Here is a 24038-nt window from a genome sequence, read left to right as displayed (position 1 = left end):
TTATAATTTTTCAATTGATTATTCATTTTGTTTTCTAGTCGCTTTTGGCTTCATTTATCCATTCTTGGCTATTACTAGGGCTGGTAGCACCCGGGACAAGATTAGTTACGACGACCTCTCCCGTCTCAAACATAAATACAAAAAAGCTCCAGCTATGGCGTTCCCATCCATGGCACCCTGGGCTGCTTCTTCCCCCCCCCCCTGAACCGCCCTGTATCCATTCATAGTAATTTCTGTTCGTTAAGTTGAACTTATGTTATGACTTTATTTCTGCTCGTTATAGGTTTTGATATTCCTCTCTACTTTTCTTAGAACAAACTATTAAAGTCTTCTTTTTGTTGTTGTTGATTAATCACTTATGGAACTGTTATTATAAAGGTGTAAAAGCTTTTGTGTGTCGATAGATTATGCTTTATTACGGAATTTCCACATTTTCAGGTTGGTTATAGGTTTTTTATCTTTATGGTTATTTGTATAGGAAATACCTAAGGGTAGTAAAATTCCTGTTGGGCTATTTTTGAGATTGATTGCATCATTCTTTTTTTTTTCGTAAATGCTAGCGTGTGGGAAACCATCGCCGATCGTTTTTTTTTAATGCGTGTATCTTTTCCAGGGAAAGTGGACTGGGATGGATTTTTCTTTTGGGGGTGTATTTTGCATATTTACATAAAGCAAAAAAAAATTTGATTTCAAAATAGTAACACTGAAAATTTCTATAGTGAATATATTGCTGGAATTGAAAAAGAAGATATATATATATATATATATATATATATATATATATATATATATATATATATATATATATATATATATATATATATATTTACATATATATATATATATATATATATATATATATATATATATATATATATATATATATATATATATATATATATATATATATATATATATATATATATATATATATATATATAGCCTAGTACTGACGTGTTATCCCGCAAACACTCAAGTTCTTGATCTGAGTAAAACCGGTTTCTCTGTCTTCATCGGGAGATAATTAGCCTAGCCTGAGTGAGATAAACTACTATGCAGTTGTACTTTAGTTAAATATTTAATATATAGAATTTGGTTAGGTTAGGTATTATAGTGCGTTCTAAGCGGCTATGATTAACCTGAAAGTTTTCTACCGAATATCTTGCTTTATTTACCCAAAAAAAGAAAAAAAAATAGTGTTAGTTTATTAGTCCAGGCTGGCCGGGGGACCGAAGCTCTATATTTATATAAAAGTATGTTATTTTGACTTTCAGAATAATTACGCTGAATGTTTTCTAGCGATTATCTTGTTTGAATAATCAGAAAAAAAGGAAAAACAAATAGTGCTAGTTTGTAAGCCAGGGCTGGCTAGGGGGCCAAAGTTCTTTATGTTTATATAAAGTTTTTTTTCTGCTTTCACAATAATCTCACTGAAAGTTTTATATCATGCTTAAATTGTCAAAAAACGAAAAAATAGTTCTAGTTTGTAAGTCCAGGCTGGCTTCTCTCAAAAGTATATAAAGCAGGTGGAAGTGTGTCACGCTTCGTGGAAGTTAACTATACGTGGTGCGAAGAGACACGGCGGGGCATAACAAATGACGCTCTGAAATGAACACAAAGAGTAGGTGACCCTTCGTAAATATTATCAGAGGCAACGCTGTAGCGTTGCCTATAGTAAAAGCCAAACGGCTCCAATGTTTTATTATTATTTTTTTTCCAGAGGTACTTCATACGGAAGTGGTCGTCGTAGAAACTTCAAAGGGGGCTCATTGGATTTGAAATCGAGAGTTCTAGTGCCCTTTTTAATAGTCGAAAATTATTGGAGGGCAACTAGCCCCGCCCCACGCCCATCATTCCCCCAAACACATCAAATCAAAATTTTGAGATAGCCATTTTGTTCAGCGTAGTAGATTTCTAGATAGAAAAATATTTTTTAGGAGGACACTCCCCCACAATCCTCAGGGCAAGAGTTGTAAGTTATGCCCTGGGGGCACATATGGTTTTTAAAGAAGGCGTTGTTGTAAAAACTACAGAACATACTCACTCAATTGGAAAATTTAAAAGACAGTGCTCTGTTTGAGAGTCAGAAGGGATTGGTGGAAAAACCGCCCCCCCCCACGCACATCAGACCGCCCAACACAACAACTCAAATTTTAGGACTTCCATTTTGTTCAGCGTAGTTGATTTCCAGATAGAAAATATGTTTTCGAGGAGAACACTCCCCCACAACCCTCAGGGCAAGGGTTCTAAGTTATGCCCTGGGGGCATATAAGTGTTTTCGTAGAAACTTCAAAAAAGGCTCATTCGATTGGAAATTCAAAGGGATAGTGGCCTTTTTAATAGTCGAAAGTGATTGGAGGGTAACTAGCCCCCCCCCCACGCCCATCATTCCCCCAAATACATCCAATCAAAATTTTGAGATAGCCATTTTGTTCAGCGTAGGCTAGTTAATTTCCATATAGAAAATATGTTTTGAGGTGAACACTCCCCCACAACCCTCAGGGCAAGGGTTCTAAGTTATGCCCTGGGGGCATATAAGGTTTTTATTGAAGGCGTTGTTGTAGAAACTTCAAAAAAAGCTAATTCGATTAGAAATTTAAAGGGCTAGTGCCCTTTTTGATAGTCTAAGGTGATTGGAGGGCAACTAGCCCCCCCCCCCCCTCTCCCCGCCCATCATTCTCTCAAACACATCCAATCAAAATTTTGAGCTAGCCAGTTTGGTCAGCGTAGTTGATTTCCAGATAGAAAATATTTTTTTTAGGATGACAATCCCCGACAACCCTCAGGGCAAGGGTTTTAAGATACGCCCTGTGGGCATATAAGGTTTTTATAGAAAGTGTTGTCGTAGAAACTTCAAAGAAGGCTCATTCGATTGGAAATTCAAAGGGATAGTGCCCTTTTTAATAGTCGAAAGTGATTGGAGGGCAATTAGCCCCCCCCCCTCTTCCCGCCCATCATTCCCCTAAACACATCCAATCAAAATTTTGAGATAGCGATTTTGTTCAGTTTAGGTGATTTCCAGATAGAAAATATATTTTTGAGGAGGACACTCGCCCACAACCCTTAGGGCAAGGGTTTTAAGCTATGCCCTGGGAGCATATAAGGTTCTTATAGAAAGCGTTGTTGTAAAAACTTCAAAAAGGACTCATTCGATTGGAAATTGAGAGGGCTGTAGTCCTTTTTAATAGTCGAAAGTGATTGGACGGCAACTAGCCCCCCCCCCACGCCCATCATTCCCCCAAACACCTCCAAACAAAATTTGGAGATAGCCACTTTGTTCAGCATAGTTGATTTTCAGATAGAAAATATGTTTTTGAGGAGGACACTCCCCCACAACCCTCAAGGCAAGGGTTTTAAGTTATAGGCCTACCCTGGGGGCATATAAGGTTTTTATAGAAGGCGGTGTCGTAGAAACTTCAAAAAAGGCTCATTTGATTGGAAATTCAAAGGGCTAGTCCCTTTTTGATAGTCGAAAGTGATTTGAGGGCAACTAACCCTCCCCCCCTCTCACGCCCACCTTTTCCCCAAACACATTCAATCAAAACTTTGAGACAGCCATTTTATTAAACGTAGTTTTAGGTTCTGGAAATTAGGTCTTTGAGGATGACAAATCCCCCACAGCCCTCAGGGCAAGGGTTGTAAGTTATGCCCTAGGGGCATATAAGGTTTTGTATAGACAACATTGTCGTATAAACTTCAGAAAGGTCTCATTTGACTTGAAATGGAAAGTTCTAGTTCACTTTTTAAGCTTCAAAAGATGTTGGAGCGTAACCTGCTCCCCCCTCCTAAACCCTATTTTCCCAAACGCATCCAATAGAAATTTTAAGATAGCTATTTTGTTAAAAATAGTTCAAAGATTATATAACAAAAATTCAGGTGTTAACACAACCCACCAGGGCCCGGGGGCAGGCGTTATGTATTATCTTTAAAGATAATATATGATATTATCTAATATACATATATGGCATATATGGGTATTAGGGAAGGGAATGCTCTTTTTAACTTTAAAGAGGTACAATTTTCTTGGAAATTTAAAGTTCTTTTTCACTTTTTAAGAGTAAAAAGAGATTGAAGGGCACCAAGCCCCCCCCCCCCCCTCCACGCCCTTTTTTACTCAAACCCGTCCGATAAGAACTTTGAGATATCCTATTTATATTAGTTCAGTTACCATATACCGAAAACTCTGGGGTCAACACAACCCCTCAGGGCCCGGGGGCAGGTTTTGCAAATTATGTCCTTGGGGAATATATGGTTCGTTTTGAAGGGATGCTCGTAAAAAACTCAGAGATGGCTCATTTGATTGGAAATTGAAAGTTCTAGTTAAGTTTTTTAGAGTCAAAAGATATTGGAGGGCAACTAGCCCCCCACGCCCCTTTTTCCCAAATGCATCCAATAAAAATTTTGAGATAGTCATTAAGTTAAAAATTTCTCAAAATTCAGATAACAAAAGCTCACGTGTCGTCACAACCCCCCAGGGCCTAAGGATAGGTATTCTAATTTAACCCAATGAGCAAATGCTTTTCGTATGAAAGAGATGCTGGAATAAACATCTGAGACGGCTATTTGATTGTATATTAAAATCCAGCTCTATTAAAGAGCCAAAAGGGATAAGAGAGCAACGGGCCACCAGAGCCCTAAATACATCTGATAAAAAATTTGAGGTAGCCATTTTGTTAAAAGTAATTCAAAGATCATATAACAAAACTCCGTTACGTATGGTCATATCGTTAAAAATAGTTCAAAGATTAGATAAGAAAAACTCCTGTGTCGACACCCCCCCCCCCAGTGCCGGGGCCGGCTTTGTAAGTATTGCTCGGGAGGCGTATATGGTTCTTATGGAAGGTATACTCGTATAAACTTCTAAGAGGGTTAATTTGAATAGAAATTGAAAGTTGTAGTTAATTTTCTCAGAGTTAACCAGATCGGAGGGTAATTAGCCCCTCCCGCCCTCCATGCCTTTGAGCATATCGGATGGATAAACACATCAGATAAAAATTCCAATTAAATATTTTGTTAAAAATAGTTCAACCATCAGAAATTGAAACTCCTGGGTCAACACGGTCTCCCATGGCCCAGGATATCCGGTGTAAATTATACTCTGGGGATTTATAGGGTTTTTTATAGAAGAGATACTCTTATAAACTTCAGAGAGGGCTCATTTGATTGAAAATAGATAGTTCTAGTTCACTTTTAAAGAGTCAAAAGAGACTGAAGCTTAATCTAGTCCCCCCACGCCCTTTTTCCCAAACCCATCCGATAAAAATTTTGAGATAAAAATTTTGTTAAAAATAGTTCAAACATCAGATAATAAAAACTCCGAGGTTGACACAAACCCATTTATTTACTTTGATATTGATACTTTGATATCAGTTTTGATACTTTGGTGAATATTTGATTTTTTTTTTTAAGTTTGATTTTGAAATAAGGAATTTTTCAAAACTTGAAATTTTTTGCAATCAAAAGCGAACAAAAATTAACTTAAAAAAAACTTTGCGAAAAAAATCAGTTTTTCAAAGGAAAGTAAAGGCTATTTTAAACTTAAGCTCAGAACATACAAATACCTTTTAATATTCTAACTCAAAACGACCAGAAAGTACTATTAAAGAATAAATGAAACCCAAAACGAACAGAAATTAAATAAACAATCATAGCAAAAGCATACAACAAGTAATGATATAAATGAATAAATAGATCTTAAAGCGAGTAATGCTTAGATTGAATATGGAAATCAAGCTTAAGACGAAAAAAATATTTTCCTATTGAAGTACAAATGAAACTTAAAACGAACAGAAATTAAATAAACAATCAATGCAAACAAACATGCAATAGATGTTAATGTAAATTAATAAATAAATCTTAAAACGAGTTAAACTTAAATTGAATATGTAAATTAAGCTTGAAACAATCAAAAATTACCACAAACAAGAGTTTGGGTATGACCTCCTTCTCTCCCTGTAAAAGTCTAAAACATACTGCGTCATTGGCGCTTTACTTAAAACTATATGCGTCTTGAAAAGTCTTGGAAAGTATTAACAACATCAAATTGAATATTTGATGTATAATGATAATAAATGTTGAAAGATCCATCAGTTTAATAATTTATTTCGCTGTAATTGTATTTTTATTTTCAATGCTGTAAGAACTGGAAAGGAAAGTATTTGTAATATAATCTGTTTTCAGTTAAGCGCCAATGACGCAGTAGGCTTTTGGTTTTTATTTACAGTTAGGAAAAAAGGCAGTATCCAATCACTTGTTTGTAGGAAAACTATATTCGTCTTTAACAACTTTAAAAAGAGCCAATAAATTAAATTGAATATTGATGTATATTAATATTAATTGCTGAAAGCTCATCAGTTCAAAATGTTACTATAATTTTAATGTTTATTTTCAGAGATAAGTACAAAAGAAAATATTTGTCATAAAATCGGTTTTCAGTAAAGCGGCAGCGCGGCAGTAGGTTTTAGAACTTTACAGCAGGATAAAGAGGTCATAGCCAAACTCTTGTTTGTGGTGATTTTGATTGTTTCAAGCTTAATTTGCATATTCAATTTAACTTTCACTCGTTTTGATATTTATTTAGTAATTTACACTAATATCTATTGTATGTTTGTTTGCATTAACTCTTTATTTAATTTATATTCGTTTTAAGTTTCAGTTATACTTCAATACGAAAATACTTATTTCGGCTTAAGCTTGATTTTCATACTCAATCTAAGCATTACTCGCTTTAAGATCTATTTATTCATTTATATCATTACTTTTTGTAGGTTTTTGCTATGATTGTTAATTTAATTTCTGTTCGTTTTGGGTTTCATTTATTCTTTAATAGTAATTTCTGGTCGTTTTGAGTTTGAATTTTAAAAGGTATTTGTATCTGCTTAAGTTTAAAATGGCCTTTACTTTTCTTTGAAAAAGTGATTTTTTCGGAAGGTTTTTTCAATTAATAATGTAATATGTTCAAATTCGGATTCGTATGATGGTTCTAAACTCTCATTTTGCTTTACAACTATCTGTAACAATAATTAAAAACTACAACAAAAGTTAGCGACCCCTCCAAAAATTTTTTTTACCCCTCCCCCCTATTAAATATCTGAATACGCCTCTGTGAACCCGCATAATAAACAGGGGATATGAGTAATTCAAGGGTGTACGAAGGGGGGGGGATGCTCTCTCCCGGATTCTTAAATTCTCCCGAAACCGGGGCACTTCTTATCGAAATTATCAGTAAAATCTGTTTTTATTATTATTACTATGATTGGAAAACCATTTCCCGGAAAAATTCTGCTTACGAGAGATACCCCTCCTAGATTGGTCCAAAGGACCCTTCCTAGGGAAATTGTGGCTTAAAAGTGTGCTTTTGCTCATTGGACCCTCTCACAAATTTTCATACTAATGCGCATTACCATGGTCCTATTTTTAGTTTTGTGTATCAGCCTCTGTTAGATGCTTCAAATCATCCTGCTCGTTTTCCTGCTAAGTTAGCACTCTCCAAGTTCTGGATTGTATCGGCAACTCGAACTAACCTTTTGTTCAGTTTGCATACAAAACAAGATGCTGTACGAAACAAACAAAAAAATTGCAGGAGCTAGAGACTGAGGAGGTCTGATCTTTTCATGAAATCATGTTAATAGATGCAGACAGGCTATCAGTATTTTTTAAATGTTTTTATTTTTGTATCAAAACTATTCTACTGGCTGTTACTACAGGCATGTACTTTCAGTCGTACATGGTGCCATTGTTCCTGGCTTGCCCGAGTTTTGCTACTGTGATGGTGACAATGGGTGGCTTCCGTCGACCCATCTCTCATATGCAGATAATTTTGGCTCAATTTAGTTTTGGCCAAAGAAACTTTTTGGCGAAAAGGGTAGGTTTAGCGGAGTAAACTTGGCAATCTGCACCCGTAAAACAGATTTGTTCATTGTTGGAAATGGAAGGATGGCCCCAAGAAATTCCGAAGTGTATCCACCTCTCCAACTATGAATTTTAAATTAATTACAAATTTTAAAATGTACAAGTTTTTTTATAATTGCTCCGTAAAGTGGCGCTTTACCCCTTTCCAATTGTTTGAAACAGCACTTTCCACTTTTGATAATTATCCTGTCCTTATAAAAGTTTTGACTTGGCATAATATCGAATTCAGGGGATGAATCAGTGTTATGTTATAGTAACTAATTATCTTATTTTTCCTTTCAGGCTGATTCAGTTCGATACTTTTTTGAAAACATAGACAGAATATCCGACAAGGTAAGTCATTAAGTTATGTATTTCCCAAATTCTAATTCTATCTCGTCTTATATTTTCATCAAAGGTTTTGCTACTACTCACCGCAGCACTAAGCCGCCTGAGGCCAACATAGCTAAGCATGCTCCTCCTCCATCCGAATCTATTCAAAGCCTCCCTCTTTACACCCTCCCAGGAAGTTTCTATTTCCCTTAAATCTTTCTTTATGACTCTTAGATTTTTTTTAACCTCGCTTGCCCTTCCAAGCTAATTGCCTTTCTTGGCAGGCGAAAGGCGAACAGTGTTTGTTTTCTTTTTTAATAAATGTATATCTCATCTCATGACTTCCTCCCACTCCATTGCCCTTTTTTCAAAACTCGGCCGACTTTGTACGCTGACTGGTTTTAAGCTATCATGTTATGATTAATGGAGGAGAGCGTAATTGACCTCACCCTTAAAATTGGTAGGAAGGATTCTCCCTCCCTTCACTCAAGAAATATTGAAAGATGTTGTGCCAAATGTACTATTGGTATTTAACCCCTTTTCTGGGGGACGTCCTCTGAACTACTAATAACAACTCACCGCGGCAACAAGCCGCCTGAGGCCAACACAGCTACGTACTCTCTTCCTCTGTCCCAATCTATTCAAAGCCTCCCTCTTTACACCCTCCCAGGAATTTTCCATTGCCTTTAAATCTCCTTTATTACATCCTCCCACCCCAACCGCGGACGATCTGCTTTCCGTTTAGCCCTAGACCGTTGGCCGAAAAGAACAATCTTCGGTGATCTGTCATCCTTCATCCGCACAACGTGCCCTAGCCACCTCAACCTTTCTTTCATTATAGCCCTAGAAAGCGGTATTGAACCACACTTTTCGTACAGCCTACTGTTTGAAATACGGTCAGTCAGCCGGGTACCCAGAACAATCCGTAGGCAATTTCTCCGGAAAACATCTAGCAAATCTTCATGCAGACTTATCTTCCTATTCTTTCAAACTTTATTCAACTGTGAAAAAACACCCTGAGCCTTGGCTATTCTATTTTTAACATCTTCAATGCTCCCGCAATCTTTACTAATAATTCTACCAAGGTAAGTGAAGCTGTCCACCTGATCAATCTTTTCCTTACCCAAGGTCACCTTTTCATCTCCACTTATTCCTAGCCTTAGCGACTTGGTCTTCTTAGCATTAATTTTCAAACCTATTCTAGCACCCTGAACTCGCAAAAGCTCTAAAAGTTCACTCATTTTGCTCATACTTTCCTCTAGGATGCTTAAATCATCAGCATAATCTAAGTTCAGGAATGTTCCCCCCCCCCTTTTGACTCCGTGTTCTCCCATTGCCTTTCCTGTACTCCTCAAGACTAAGTCCATCGAAATGGTCTATATAAAGGGGGATAGAACACAACCCTGCTTTACTCCTGATTTAATACGAAACCAGCTGCTAACCTCGTACGTAGCACTAATTACTTTAATGTTGTTGTCTTGTATACCAAACAAGGATAAGACCTTTGCTAAAGCTGTTTTATCAACAGAATCGAATGCTTTCTCATAATCTATAAAACTGAGGACATAAGGTGTTTGATAACTCAGGCACTTCTCAATTATTTTCAAAGAGTGAAAATTTGGTCGACACATCCTCTAACCTTTCTAAAACCGCACTGCTCTTCTCTTATAACTTTGTCTACAGTATCTCTCAGTCTAAAAAATGTCATATTACTAAGTAATTTGCTACCTTCATAAACCAGGCTAATGCCTCGATAATTACCACACTCACTCTTATCACCTGTCTTATACAGACGTTTAATTAGGGTTTTCTTAAGATCACTAGGTACTTCTCTTTGTCAAAAATCATATTCAGAATCTTCAGTAACTTATTTCTAACCTTAGAGCCAGCATATTTAAGAAGCTCATTTACCGCAGTATCAGCACCTGGGGCCTTATTATTTTTCAATCCTTTTAGTTCTGTCGCTAATTCTTCCTAACAAAACAGATCTTTCTTCACATCCAATGTATCACAAACTATTTCATTTTCCTCTATGTCTTTTCTTGCAACTCTATCTCGGTTTAGCACATTCTCAAAATGTTCTGCCCATCTCTCTTTAATTCTTTTCTTACCACTAATTATGACCCCGTTCGTACCTTTAAATGGGACAAGTCCGGATTGAATTCTCCATCTCAATTTATTAACATGCGAGTACGATATTTTACTGTTATGCTGTCTAGCTGCATCTTCCAAATCCTCGGCAATTTTATCAATAGACTCCATTTCACACCTCCTTAGTTCATATTTTAATGCTTTCTCCACTTTTTTACATTCCTTTTGTTCTCATATGATCTATCACTCAGGTAATTCTTGTACAAGCCCATTCTCCTCTCTATTAAACATAAAGTTTTTTCACTAATATTCCTAGCTGCATTCCAAACTTTCTTCTTTAAGGCACCATCAGCAACTTCACAAATTCTGTGCTACTGCTGCTGCTAATAACAACTCAGCGCTGCACCATGTTTCTGATACTTACTCCCTCCAAATTTTGCACATTCCTCCTCTCCAAAAGTGATACCTGTTTCACTTTTGGAGGAGGAGAGGAGTGATACTTAAATATAAGTATTTGCATATTCTTACGAGTGGGTATAAAGCTATGTATAAGTGTAGACGTATGGATCGGAATATGAATAGACTTCTTAACAAGTTATTTTTATAACATAGTTTAAAAACTTGAATCTACTCTACCTCCTTTCAAGTAGCGCTCGCCAACAAAATAAAATGTGTCCTCTCATCCGTGCCCTTCCCAATCCTTCATAGCCCCCTCCTTAGTGAAATTATCTTATACTCTCTCCCTCTAAGATTCAAACCTTTGTGCACGTGTATTGACTAAAATGGTATTTAACAACCTGATTTTTAAGGTTTTCCCCTTCAGATAAGTAAAATCGCTGGGAATCAAAAGTTGTTCTTCGAAGGAAGATTGCTAATGAAAATTCCAAAGGAATCTTTGATTAACTGGTAGAATATCTTTGAGTGATTTGAATTGAGCGTGCTGACAAATAAAACATATATTTACAGCTCACTCCCTTGGACTAAACAAGGTCTGTCGATTGGGCCAGTTTATTTTCTTATATTATTGTTTTGTTAAGATGCTAAGAAGTTTCTAATTTTTTCTTTAGAAAATGTGTCTTTTTGACGTGTTGAGATGATTAATATGCGATGTCAAAACATTATTTTAAAAATTATAAATATGGGAAATGTTTGAAGTTCAGTGAGATAGAGCATGTTCGTTGTTTTTCATTATAAATGTAAATAGAAGAGCGATTTTGTATGCCTTTTTTGTATGTTGATGTTGGATATTAGCCAATCATGCAGGTAGCTGCCAACGGTTAGCTGGAGCCAGTATTTCTCCGAAGTACTCATTAGATCTCAATATCATCTTTCTCACTCACACAAGTAGGTGAGAAACGGCCTCTTAACCGAGGGGCTTCCCATTTTCCACCAGCTGGTGTTTATGCCAGAACTTCACGTGCGCCGCAAGTTTCCGCCACGCTTGTCGCACTTTCATCACGCTTGGCACGTGTCAGCTGGTGTACGTGATTTTTTTAAGAGGGCACCCCCTGGCTTTTAACTTAAAATTAAGCAAGAAAAACGGGTTTTAATTTTTATAAAGCAGTGAATACAATAAAATAAACACTTAATTAAACAAAAATACTCCGAATATTTTGGCCCCAAGTCCGGGAGCCTTTCTCACCGGAAAAAAACGAAAAGAAATAACTGAAACAAAAAATGTTATTTTTAAAAACCTTAACTTACATCAAAATAAAAAAAAAACAACAAAAGAAAAAATATAAATAAATAGGAAACAAAACTCACATATTAAATAAACACTTCCATTCACTGGCGTATAAACAAAATCGAATGTCTATATTGATTCAAACACGCCTCCTCACAGTATATAAAATCTATACTGTGAGGAGGCGTGTTTGAATCAATATAGACATTCGATTTTGTTTATACGCCAGTGAATGGAAGTGTTCATTTAATATATTTCCATTTATATACTGCGAGGAGGCGTGTTTGAATCAATATAGACATTCGATTTTGTTTATACGCCAGTGAATGGAAGTGTTTATTTAACATGTGAGTTTTGTTTCCTATTTATTTATATTTTTCTTTTGTTGTTTTTTTTGTGTGTTTTTTTTTTTGTTTATTTTGATGTAAGTTAAGGTTTTTAAAAAGAACATTTTCTGTTTCATTTTTTCTTTTCTTTTTTTTCCGTTGAGAAAGTCTCCCAGACCTGGGGCTGAAATATTCGGAGTATTTTTGTTTAATTAAGTGTTTATTTTATTGTATTCACTGCTTTATAAAAATTAAAACCCGTTTTTCTTGCTAAATTTGTCGTAAATGGAAAAGCAGTGTGGTCTAAGAAATTATTTACGGCTTTTAACTTCAGATTTATTTTGCATCTTGGATGCCAGGAAAATTTAATCTTTTGTACGATCAACCGGTCCAAAATAACAGGCAGAGATGCACGAAAAGAAATAAAAATGATGTTCACGCTCTTGTGTGCCCGAAGCGGCATTTTTTAGGGTAATCAACGGTTTTACAGTATAGAAAAAATGTCATTCAAACGACGAGATCAAAATTAAGCTTTAAGGTAAAGAAAGGGTGTCTAGGGGGAGGGTATTTCTGTTAAATGCTCATATACAGGATAATTTCTGTTCGTTTTAAGTTTTAATGCCGCTCTTTACTTTGCCTAGATTTTTTTTTGTTTTTAAAATTTCATTTGTACTCATTGTTAATACTATATCCCGAGTTATCCTCAATATGAGGTGGTTACCGAACCCTCAACCCCCCACTCCACACTAAAACTTAACTTTTAAACAACAATGCTTGTTTAAAGCAAAATGCATCTATATGAAACGTATTGTTTAGTAATCGCTTTCCGGACAGATTTTTTGTTATTTTTTTTTTTTAAGAATGTACGGTAATGTAGATGGGTAAATAAAACTTTTGATATTTTCAGAATTTTGAACCGATTTATGGCTCGAAATTCTGACTGGCTTTGGAAAGACTTGGCACCACTACGTTCTTTGAAATTGAAAGAAAGTTGACCTGGAAAGCAATTGTTTAGCTTAATCTATACAGAGCCATCTTTTAATTCATCGGAGGTAGAGGAACTGAGCTCCGATCTGACAAAAATGTTGACAGATGTTTGAAAAATGTTACGGTGAAAAATATTTCACCGTACTTACCTCAAAGACTATCTAACACAATCACTTGTACGAGCTGATGAAGCTACAAAAACCAAGCTATAATAGCCGGTATTTATATTGAAATATTACGCTACTTTAACAAAATATTCCCCTTATTCTGTATTTTTCCTGTAATTCTAAGGTTTTTTTTTACCAGACTTACTGCTGTAATATTTTTTCCATAATATACATACCTAATCTCTTCATCTTCTTTCAATCATCCATCGCAGCTATGAATGTTTATATTTTTCAGGCTGTTTAATCTGTTAGTCTGTGTTCATTTTATTTCTTGCCTTGCCAGTCATATCTACTATCTATCTACTTACAGATTATTACAACTACTATCTATCAATATACTCTGCTGTCTGTTTATCTATTTATCTACTTACTGACTCAAAAATGTTCTTCCAAAAAAAAGTTATATAAAAAAAAATACCCTTCTTGTAAAAAAGCTTCTAGCAGTCAGAGTCAATCTAGGGGCCGCGGAAAAGGCTGTATCCAGGGGGGGGGGGGTACCGGGTTTGAACCCCCCTGAAGATTTTTTCCAGAAACGTAAAAAAATGCATTTAACCAAATTTTCGATCCGGTTTTTGAAGGTTTTTAACCCCCTCTCCTCCCCCAAACCCCCCAACCCCAAAAAAAAATCCTGGATACGCCCTTGACCCCGAATGATAAATACTCGTTCTAGTTTTTGTGTAGGTAATGTTCTTCTCTCTCTGTGTAGTATAATCACTGAGAGTGTGTTTGATGTTGTTGTGATCTACAATTCGTTATTCTTCTTCCAAATTGAGGATGGCTGAGCAGGGTCGTCGTTTGAGGGAGGCAGGAGGGGGGCAGTTGCCCCCCAATAATATGGAGGAAAAATCATTATACAAACCATGCCCTTTGACTATCTGGATATAGATCCCTCTTGCCCCCCCCCAAATAAATACGCTGGAGATTCGCCCCCTGTGGCTGAGTGGGGTTCTATGCCAAAATATTTGCTTTTTTCAATGGATGTGGTTTACCTCGTTTTTCCTCGTTATTCTGCGTTTTTTTCTGGTGTTTAATTTTGTATAAGTTCAGAAGTTAAGTTAATATGTTTACTATTCCACATTGACAAACAAATAAATAAATTAAACAACAGTTTCCAGATGGAGGAAACATATGAGGGTTTGCGGTCACGCGGAAGTCCACGTGACTACTTACCTATTAACTCAACTATTTACTTAAAGCTCACCTACTTAATTAAAATGTTATAAAAATAAATAAAAAATAAATAAAATATAAAAGAAGAATAATAATGACAAATCCAGTCTCCATCACTTGAGTCAGTTCAGTTAAGGTTCATTTGAGTTCAGTTACGGTTCAGTGTTCAGTTAAGTCGTGGAATTTTATAAACATTTTCTCTGTTTTAATCCCTGTACCAAACTTTGTTCACGCAAAGTCTTTAAGGTACATGCTCCCTCTGAAACATACGATTTACGACGAGCGTACAGCTGTAACTTGCACCAAGAGGACAAAATACTTATATCATTGCATTCATCGGGTCAAAATTATGATATCACTTAGACATTTCTTAAGTGGTGTTTACATGCAAGTCCAGCCAGACTTCCATGCCTAGAATTGAACGCCTGACCATGCAATTGCTTAATCATGGAAGTTCAGCCGGACATACAGGTGATCATGACTATTAAGCTTAGATGATCCATATAGTGCGAAGGAGCTTCCTGGCAGGTAGAATTTGAGATCATAGACATGGAGATCCATACTCTAGAAGTGGATAATCTGCTACAACTTGTTGCAGCTGAGCACCAAATTCTACGTGTGAACAGGAACCTGGATATTGATGTCTGGAAAGACACCGTGTCTAGACATGCGGTTTTACCTAGACACATATCTGGTCATGCACTTGCTTAGGCATGCTAGTTCAACCAGACATGCGTATAAGTGAACACAACTATTAAGTGAAGATGATAAATATAGCACACAAAGTCTTTCTTACTGGAAGAATTTGAAACCGTAGACACTTCCAGACTGTAGAAGTGGATTCTCTGCTGTGACTTGTTGCAGACAAGCACCAGGTTCCACGTGTGAACAGGAACTGCCTGGATATTGATATTTCTAGAGACACGTGTCTAGACATGCATGTCTAGAAGACATGTATCTGAACGCCGCTTTAGAGAATGTCCTAGACTTACGTAATAGTAGAAAAAATCCTAATTGGGGGTTTCTAGCACATTTTCATTGTATTTTTCTATCTAACGGAAAATTAAACGCAAAAAAAAATAACAAAAAACTATTCGTTAGGTGGATAAACCTAAATCTTAGTTATCGAAATATAGTAAAGCTCTGGTATTACGTTAATCATTAGACACATGACGTTTAAGTTACTGTGGACTGTAGAAATATAACAAAAGCCAAAACGTTACCACAAACCCTAAAAGCTCAATTGTTGCTTATATGAAAATGTCAGATAAGCCCTTTTTTTTCTGCCCAATCTTAAGTGTTTTAATAATATATCCTTTGCTAGATGTACGTCCCTACCAATCAAGATATATTGCACGCTCGAAAGGCTACGAAAGGAATTACAGAGTTTGTAATCCCGATTCAAAAGGTTCCGTTTCGTTTTGTTGATGTGGGGGGACAACGATCTCAGCGTGCCAAGTGGCTCAAATGTTTTGACAACATCACATCCATCATGTTTCTAGTCTCTTCTTGTGAATATGACCAAGTCCTAGTTGAAGATAGGTAAGGAACGTCTCTGTTTTATTTTGAAGTACTAAGGACATAAAAAAAAATTACCCCCCTTCCCTAGACCCATCTGAGGCCTATTCATATCTGAAAACAATGATTATCTAAGATTTTTTGCTGTTGTTGTTTCAAAATTATAACATCCTTTGGGCAGTACCACATTTTCGTCGGTGTTGCCTTGTTGAACCGCGAAAATAAGTAATATAAATGGATAATTTCAGGCTATGATGTGAATTTCTTAATTTAGTCTAAAGTCCCAATATTTATCTTGGTATATTCACTTTAGATTTTTTTTTACAATTTTATTTTCAAATATTCAATTCAAAACCGAAAAGAGAGTCATTCATTGGGTTTGGCTCATTTTGCCAAAGTCGTACCAAACCAACCAAATTCAAACAATGTAAAAACACCTTAAAATGTTGTGCTTTTTTATAGATACATGTTGCTGAAACTAAGTAGCAATAATTTTTTTGGGGGGAAGTTTCAACTTTGCTCTTTACTTCGACAAGAAACACTTTGCTATTAGTGTTTTGCTTTTTTATTTTAATACACAATAAACCTAACAAAAAATTATTTTTCGAACTAACTCTATTTTGTAAGCAGCTGTAATATTATGTAGTGCCATTTATTGGTAATCTAATATTTGCAGTTCCTTGGAGTTTATTGTCAGTCTTGTTCGTATGTCTTTTTTTCCGGGAGGTACGGACAAATCCTTGAAAAACACAAAAATTGGTAATCTGAACGATAATCGTTCAAAACTGTTGAAAGGAATGACAATTTGGAACATTGTTTCCGGAAGAGACAGCCTACATTACGTATAGACTACGCCATTTAAACAAATAAATTTAAATTTAAAAAGTCGTATTTATTAATAAATGTGTTTTATAGAATTATTAAAAATAATAAAAGTTTTATTTTGTATTTATTAGACAATCATGTCGTCCCCGAATGGAGTGGGAAGATGTCATATTTTTTTTTTACTGAAATGAGAACTTCTTGGGAGGGTGTAAGGAGGGAGGCTTTGAATAGATAGGAATGGAGGAGTGGGTGTAGCCGTATTGACCTCTGTTGGCTTGGTGCTGCGGTGAGCTTTTAGTAGTAGTAGTAGTATTTTGACAGTAAAAGAAGCCCTTATGCTAACCACTATTGCAACAGAAGTTTGATGGGTTTTTTTGCTATTGTTTTTTTTTTTTTTTGTGCTTACTTCTCATTATCAGTTGGTTGAATGTCAATTTGAAAAAAAAGAAAAAAAAAATTCAGTTAAGTTGATAGCCAACAAATTTTGTCATGTCAGTGGGAAATCGGTTTACAGGAAAATTAGTAACCAAAATGTGAGACTTGGGAGGGAGATATTGTGGGTAGAGGTAAATCTTATACATAGGTTTTAGATAGTTTTCACTCAGTTGGCTACCTTAGATTTTTAATTGACAAGCATATTAGAAGTATTTGGCCGAAATTTTTTTTATATGGTGAAAAATGGTACTTTTTCGCGCCGTAATCTCTTTTGTGACGTAAAAATCACGCTAGAACTTATGATTTCCATCCAAATGAGCCCTTTCGTGGTTATCTCTGGGTTCGATACAATAATCCATGAAAGAAAAACAGACGTGCTATCCATGCTAAAATGGGATTTTCCTCGGTTTTCAAGATGGTGACTAAAAGTTTGGGGGATCTTGACCACGAAAAATCGATTCGATGTCTAAGCACTTACACACTATGGCTTTTGATCCCATTTTGACCCAACTTGATGTTTTGTTGTACAAGATCGCAGAAAACGGCGTTTTGTTGTGACACGATTTATATTTTCCTTACAAAGAGCACTAGATATTTAAATTTCCGTTTAGGGGAGCTGTCTCCTAATGTTTCACACCCACGGATTCAATAGGATCGCCTCAGGAGAAAAAAGGAAAACCATGTCAGATACTCACGCAAAAATGTGTAATGCGGGGCTCCCATGGCTTCAATAAAGTTGATAAAGTTTTTCATGAAAGTGCAAACCCTACAATTTGTCCCATTCACGCACGGATTTCACCTTTTTGACTTTACAGCAATTTTTCATAGAAAGTAACTGATACAATCATACTTTGGGCTGAAAAACCATCTTTTTAAGCATTTTCCTTTTGATAGTAAATGAAAATATTTTTTCATGTTACCCTTATCCTTTTACCAAACAAAACATTTAAACAAGTATACCCTATTATATATGTAGACACTAGTTTGTGTATGGTTTATTTGGAGTTTTCCACAAGTCTTCTGCTATTGGCTGAACTTTGTGGACTTTGTTGAAAAAGTTAAATAAAATTCAAACTTTTTCCGACAGCGATAAAGTCAACAAAGTTATGCGAGGAAAATGGTTTGTTAACTTTGTGGACAGCTTTATTAACTTTATTGACGCCGTGGGAGCCCCGCATAAACCTCCAATTATGGGTTTTCAACGATGACGATTTCAGTGGTGTGCTTTTTACTTCAGCTTGGTATCATGTTTGAGGGGTTTTAGGATTTTAGTGGAATCCTCAAAATATTGCCATAATTGATTATTCTTAACTTGATATTGTTCTCATACTAAATTTTTATTATTATAACTCTCATAATTGTGATGTCTCGCAAATCTCATTATTCTCATAATCTCATAATTTTCATAATCTCTTAATTTCAGTCTCATAATTCCCATTCCCAGAATTAAATTTTCATAATTTAATTGCAAATTACTGTTGAGCTGAAGCACAATAAAACATGCTATTTCAGAATTAGTTGCAATTGGGAAATATTTGTCAGTAGACAATTTCTTTCAACGTTTGTTTTTAATTTTTGGTTACTATGGGCTCTTATCCTGGTTCCAGTGAGCATCATATTGCCTAATTGGCTCAAAACAATACAACAAATAAAATGACAGTAACAATACCATGGACATCTGTTATTACACTAAGCGCGACAGGATATGACTCCTTATTTAGTCTCAAAATTTGTAATGACGTCATCTTATAATTTTCATTCTTAAAATTAAATTCTTGTAATTTTAGTTCTTATAATCACATAATTTTCATAATCTCATAATTCTCATTCTCATAGTTTAATTGCAAATTACTGGTCAGTTGAATGTTCCAAATTACTGGCAGTTGGAAAATATTTGTCACCAGACAGTTTCTTTTAAAATCCGATGAATTCTCGGTTACCATTGGCTCTGATCCTGGTTACAGTAACCATGGTATAGCCTAATTAGCTTAAAACAACACAACAAATAAGATGACAGTAATGAATACCATTGGATATCCCCTATTACACTAAGCGTGACAAGATATGGTGAAGGTAAAGAATTGGACTTTACAATCCCTACCGATGGTGATGATCTGCGTTTCATGGCGCTTCAGACAGGAAGTACAATGGGCGGGGGGGGGGGCAGCTATCCTGTGAGCTTACAGATTCACGCTAACGACTCCCGTTCCCAACTGAATAACCAATGACACCAGGACTGGAACCCCTATTCTCGCAGACAAAAGATTTGAAGTCTAAGGGTGGTAACCACTTGGCTAGGATGGCACTCGGCGATAGGATATGGCTCCTTATGTAATCTCAATATACGTAATGGAATCAACTAAAGGGTATTGGAAACTTACAGAGTAGAAACTGTCGCTAGTATCAAAAAAAAATATCAACGCCATCTAGCGTTTAACAACTGGGTTTGGCCCAAAACTGCCGCATACTTGTCTTTTCATGTACTTTAAAGCTCAGGGTAAAGGAAAACAATGAGAGAGAAAAGGCTATAGGAGAGCATGGAATCAAATGGGAAAGTTAAACCCTTTTAGACTTGGATTATGCTGACGGTTTGGGTGTTCTAGATAATTTTTTTTACTAAAACCAATAATTTTGGCGGTTTCGAGAGCTCAAGGTGCAAGAATAAGCTTGCAAATTAATGTTCAGAAGAATAAGTCGCTTCGATTGGGAATACATGAAAGTGGAGAGGTGATGTTAGGTAATGAGAAGATCGATCAAGTAGATAACTTCAATTACCTGGGTTGTATTATTAGGAAAGATAGTGGATGTTGTGAAGGTTTTAGATATAGAATAGCCAAGGCACAGGGTGTTTTTTTTTTTTTTTCACAATTGAAAAAAGTTTGGAAAAATAGGAAGATAAGTCTGCGAACCAAGACTAGAATATTGGAAGCTTCAGTGGTAATAATGTTCAAGTAGGGTTCTGAAACTTAGGTGCTTCGAAAGACAGAAGAGGATTTGTTAGATCTTTTACAGGGGAATTGTCTACGGATTATTTTGGGCACCCGTCTAACTGGCCGCATTTCAGTAAGTTATGTGAAAATCGTGGTTGCATTCCGCTTTCTAGGGCTTAATGAGAGAAAGATCTAGATCGCTAGGACATCTCCTGCGGATGAAGGATAACAGATTGTAAAAGATCATCCTTTTTGGTCATCCACCTATTGCCGAATGAAAAGCAGGTTGTCCCAGAATCGAAGGGGTCTTTAGAAAGGATTTAATGGAAGTTAGGACTTCTTGGGAGGGTTTAAAAAAGGAAACTTTGGATTGATTGGGATGGAGGAGCGTGCACAGCTGTGTCGGCCTCAGAGGGCTTGATGTTGCAGTGAGTTGTTAGTAGTAGTAGGGAATAAACTGTTTTGAATGGGGGGGGGGGCTGGTCATTTTTAATACGTCATTGAACAGCAGGATATGACACCGTCATTTGAACTAAAAGACAATTTTTTTACTCAGGACAACTCCTCGACTGACGGAGTCGCTTACGATTTTTGACACAATAATCAACCATCCAGCGTTTTCAAGGATATCAGTGATACTTTTCTTAAATAAGATGGATTTGCTGAAGGAAAAGGTTGAGCGTGGTGACAGTCTCATTTCAGAATATTGTCCTGATTTTAAGGTAAGCCTTCAGCTTAGTTTTATCAGAAGACTGTTAGTTTTGTTAAGATGTTCCTACACTTGGTCGTTTTCGTTTAACAGCCAATTCCTACAGTGACGTCGCTTGGTCACTTTTGGCTATTAAATAAAAAAACAAATTTTTTTAACTAAAAGTAAGGAACAACGTTAAAACTTAAAACGAACAGAAATTGTTCCGTATATGAAATGGGCTGTCCCCTCCTCAACACCTCGCTCTTTACGCTAAAGTTTTTTATTGTTTAAAAAAATAGAGTTGTGAGAAAGTCAGGCTTTAGCGCAAAGAGCGCGGCGCTGAGGAGGGGACAGCCCCTTTCATATACGGAATAATTTCTGTTCGTTTTAAGTTTTAACGTCGTTCCTTACTTTCAGTTAAAAAAAACTTGTTTTTATTTTTATTTTTGAACGTTTTTGAATTAATGCAGGTTTTGATATTGGCTCACCGTACACGAATAATTAAAACAATATTTGCATATTAGTTTTACTTTTATTCGGTTAAATGGCTTTCTCGAAACTTGTTTAATTTTATTTACGAACGTTTTTATTAGTAATAAATATACATAACTTATGAATTAACTTACGTAACGAAATTCTATATTCATGAATTTTTAATACGTATCTTAGGGGGTTCACCCCTTAGTAGATACCTTGCTCTTTAAGCTAAAGTTCGAGTTTTGTTCCAATTCTTTAAAAATTACCCCTTAATCACAAAGGCCGTTAATGAGAATAAATAGCTCTTATGAAAGTACTAAAAAATATTTGGCTTAAAGAGCGAGGTATTGACTAGGGGGGGGGACCCAATCATATACGTAATATTTTCTGTTCGTTTTAAGTTTTGATGCTGCTCCTTACTTTCAGTTGAAAAACTGTTTTTTTTATTTAATTTCTGATCTTTTTCTTTAATAATGATGGGAAATCCGGCGACCCCTTCATAGCAATGTCCCTTCCCCCATGAAAACTTCCTTCATGGAAAGATCCTCCCATACAACCCCCGACCCACCTCCCCCCACCTACCAGAAAAAATCGCCCTGGAAACGTCTGTATACTTCCCAATAACCACCACTTGATGTTAACATTGGGTAAAGTTCATAACTTTCAGCCCTCCCCCCCGGGGACTTCGGGGGATTAAGTCATCCTAAAAGACATAGTTACCATATTTCCAACCATGCTGAACAAAATGGCTATCTCAAAATTTTGATCGGGTGACTTTGGAAAAAAAAGGGCGTGGGAGGGGGCCTAGTTGCCCTCCATTTTTTCGGTCACTTAAAAAGGGCACTAGAACTTTTAACTTCCGTTCCAATGAGCCCTCCCGCGATATTTTAGGACCACTGGGTGGATACGATCACCCCAGGAAAAAAAAATTAAACACGCATCAGTGATCTTTCTTCTGGCAAAAAATACAAAATTCCACATTTTTGTAGATAGGTGCTTGAAACATCTACAGCAGAGTTCTCTTATACGCTGAATATGATGGTGTGATTTTCATTAAGGTTCTATAACTTTTAGGGGAAATCAGCATTAAAATTTGATTCTTTTGATGTATCTATTTGTATCAAAATTCCGTTTTTTAGAGTTTTTTAGAGTTTCGGTTACCATTGAGCCGGGTCCAAGTTTAGAGGGCAGAAGATTACCTTGATTTACCCAAAGCAAGCAAGCGTATTTTTTTTATCAGGTGATTCCTTCGTCAAGCGAAAACGACCAAGCAGTATCATTAATTGAATTCCAGCTCGTGTCTCTGATTGGAAGTGAAATTCTTTGAAGTCTTTTTAGGAAATTTCTCAAAAGAAACATATATCTTGGAATACCTATCTTAAAAACAATGCTAGGTTTTTACCAGAAAGCTTTTATTTAGGTTTTTTACGTACACAGAAAGCTTTTATTCATTTCATAGCACGGTCGGAGAACTTTTTCTCCGACCGTGAATTTTTCCGGCCGGAAAATTCATTTTTTTTACTTTGATCCAAAATAGAAACGAACTGAATATTCGCCCACATAAAGCTTTTATCGTTTTATCTGTTGATTAAGGAAGATGAACCTCGTTGTAGGAAAGTGAATTGATACTCTGCTTGGCAATATGGGGCCCCCAGTTCGAACCCTGCCATAGTGAGGTTGGGTGACAAGCTTGCTACTTGTCCCTGTTAAAAAGACCCAGTAACTGAAACGTCGATTCTACGCCCTATGCGCCAGCAATGCCTCTGGAGGATCTTTTTTTAAGAAGGTGACAGTGTAGACTTACCTCAAAGATGGACTTACCTCAGATACCTATAGCGTGGTGACAGTCTCATCTCAAAATATTGTGCTTTAAGTTAAGCCTTCATCTGAATTTTGTCAGTAGACAGTTAGTTTTGTCAAGCGATTCTTACGCTTGGTCGTTTTTGCTTGAGGTTTGACAGTGAATTCCTATAGTGACGTCGCTTAGCCGTTTTCGCCTGTTAGAATTCACCGTCTCTTGCTGAAACCAAGCTTGACAGTTTTGTAAATACGGTCATTTTAGATAAAAGAAGCTTATTTTTATTTACCTTAAGCGACCAAGTGATGTTTAGGCCAAGTGATTCCATTGTCAAGTGAAAACCATGTATTTTCAATTTTCTTTCCTCAAAAATGTTTTTGGCCAAGATTTTCAGTATTAAAAGTTGAATAAAAATCAAAAAAACGTCTGAAAACATTAAGTAGAATATACCGAATATATATATATATATATATATATATATATATATATATATATATATATATATATATATATATATATATATATATATATATGTATATATATATATATCTTACTGAACATAATATAATATGTATATTATATATCAATAAAAATATTTTTTATTCTTTTTTTTATTTAACCAAACAAAAAGAATTCTCTGGGAGACTAGAACTAAGGATGTTTTGAATTATTCATTTTAAACTGAAAAGAGACTTGAAAATATACAGTGCAGATAA

The 24038-nt window shown here is 35.9% G+C and overlaps 1 protein-coding gene across 2 annotated transcripts in view; it reads left to right on the top strand.

Moving 5' to 3' along the window:
• Window positions 1–24038, top strand: part of cta (Guanine nucleotide-binding protein subunit alpha cta) — a 57330-nt gene that overhangs the window by 11468 nt on the left and 21824 nt on the right. For both annotated transcript variants that reach the window (XM_089086673.1, XM_089086672.1), the window contains exons 2-4: window positions 8194–8244; window positions 15973–16190; window positions 20913–21078. In XM_089086673.1, the coding sequence (XP_088942799.1) occupies window positions 8194–8244; window positions 15973–16190; window positions 20913–21078 (435 nt within the window). The remainder of the gene's footprint in view (window positions 1–8193; window positions 8245–15972; window positions 16191–20912; window positions 21079–24038) is intronic.

Source organism: Artemia sp. Qi Xiang Cuo, chromosome 3 (genome assembly GCF_049724085.1).
Source record: "Artemia sp. Qi Xiang Cuo chromosome 3, ASM4972408v1, whole genome shotgun sequence".
Classification (NCBI taxonomy): domain Eukaryota; kingdom Metazoa; phylum Arthropoda; class Branchiopoda; order Anostraca; family Artemiidae; genus Artemia; species Artemia sp. Qi Xiang Cuo.
The sequence above is the reverse complement of the archived record's forward strand: the minus strand, read 5'-3'. Positions and strand labels throughout refer to the sequence as shown.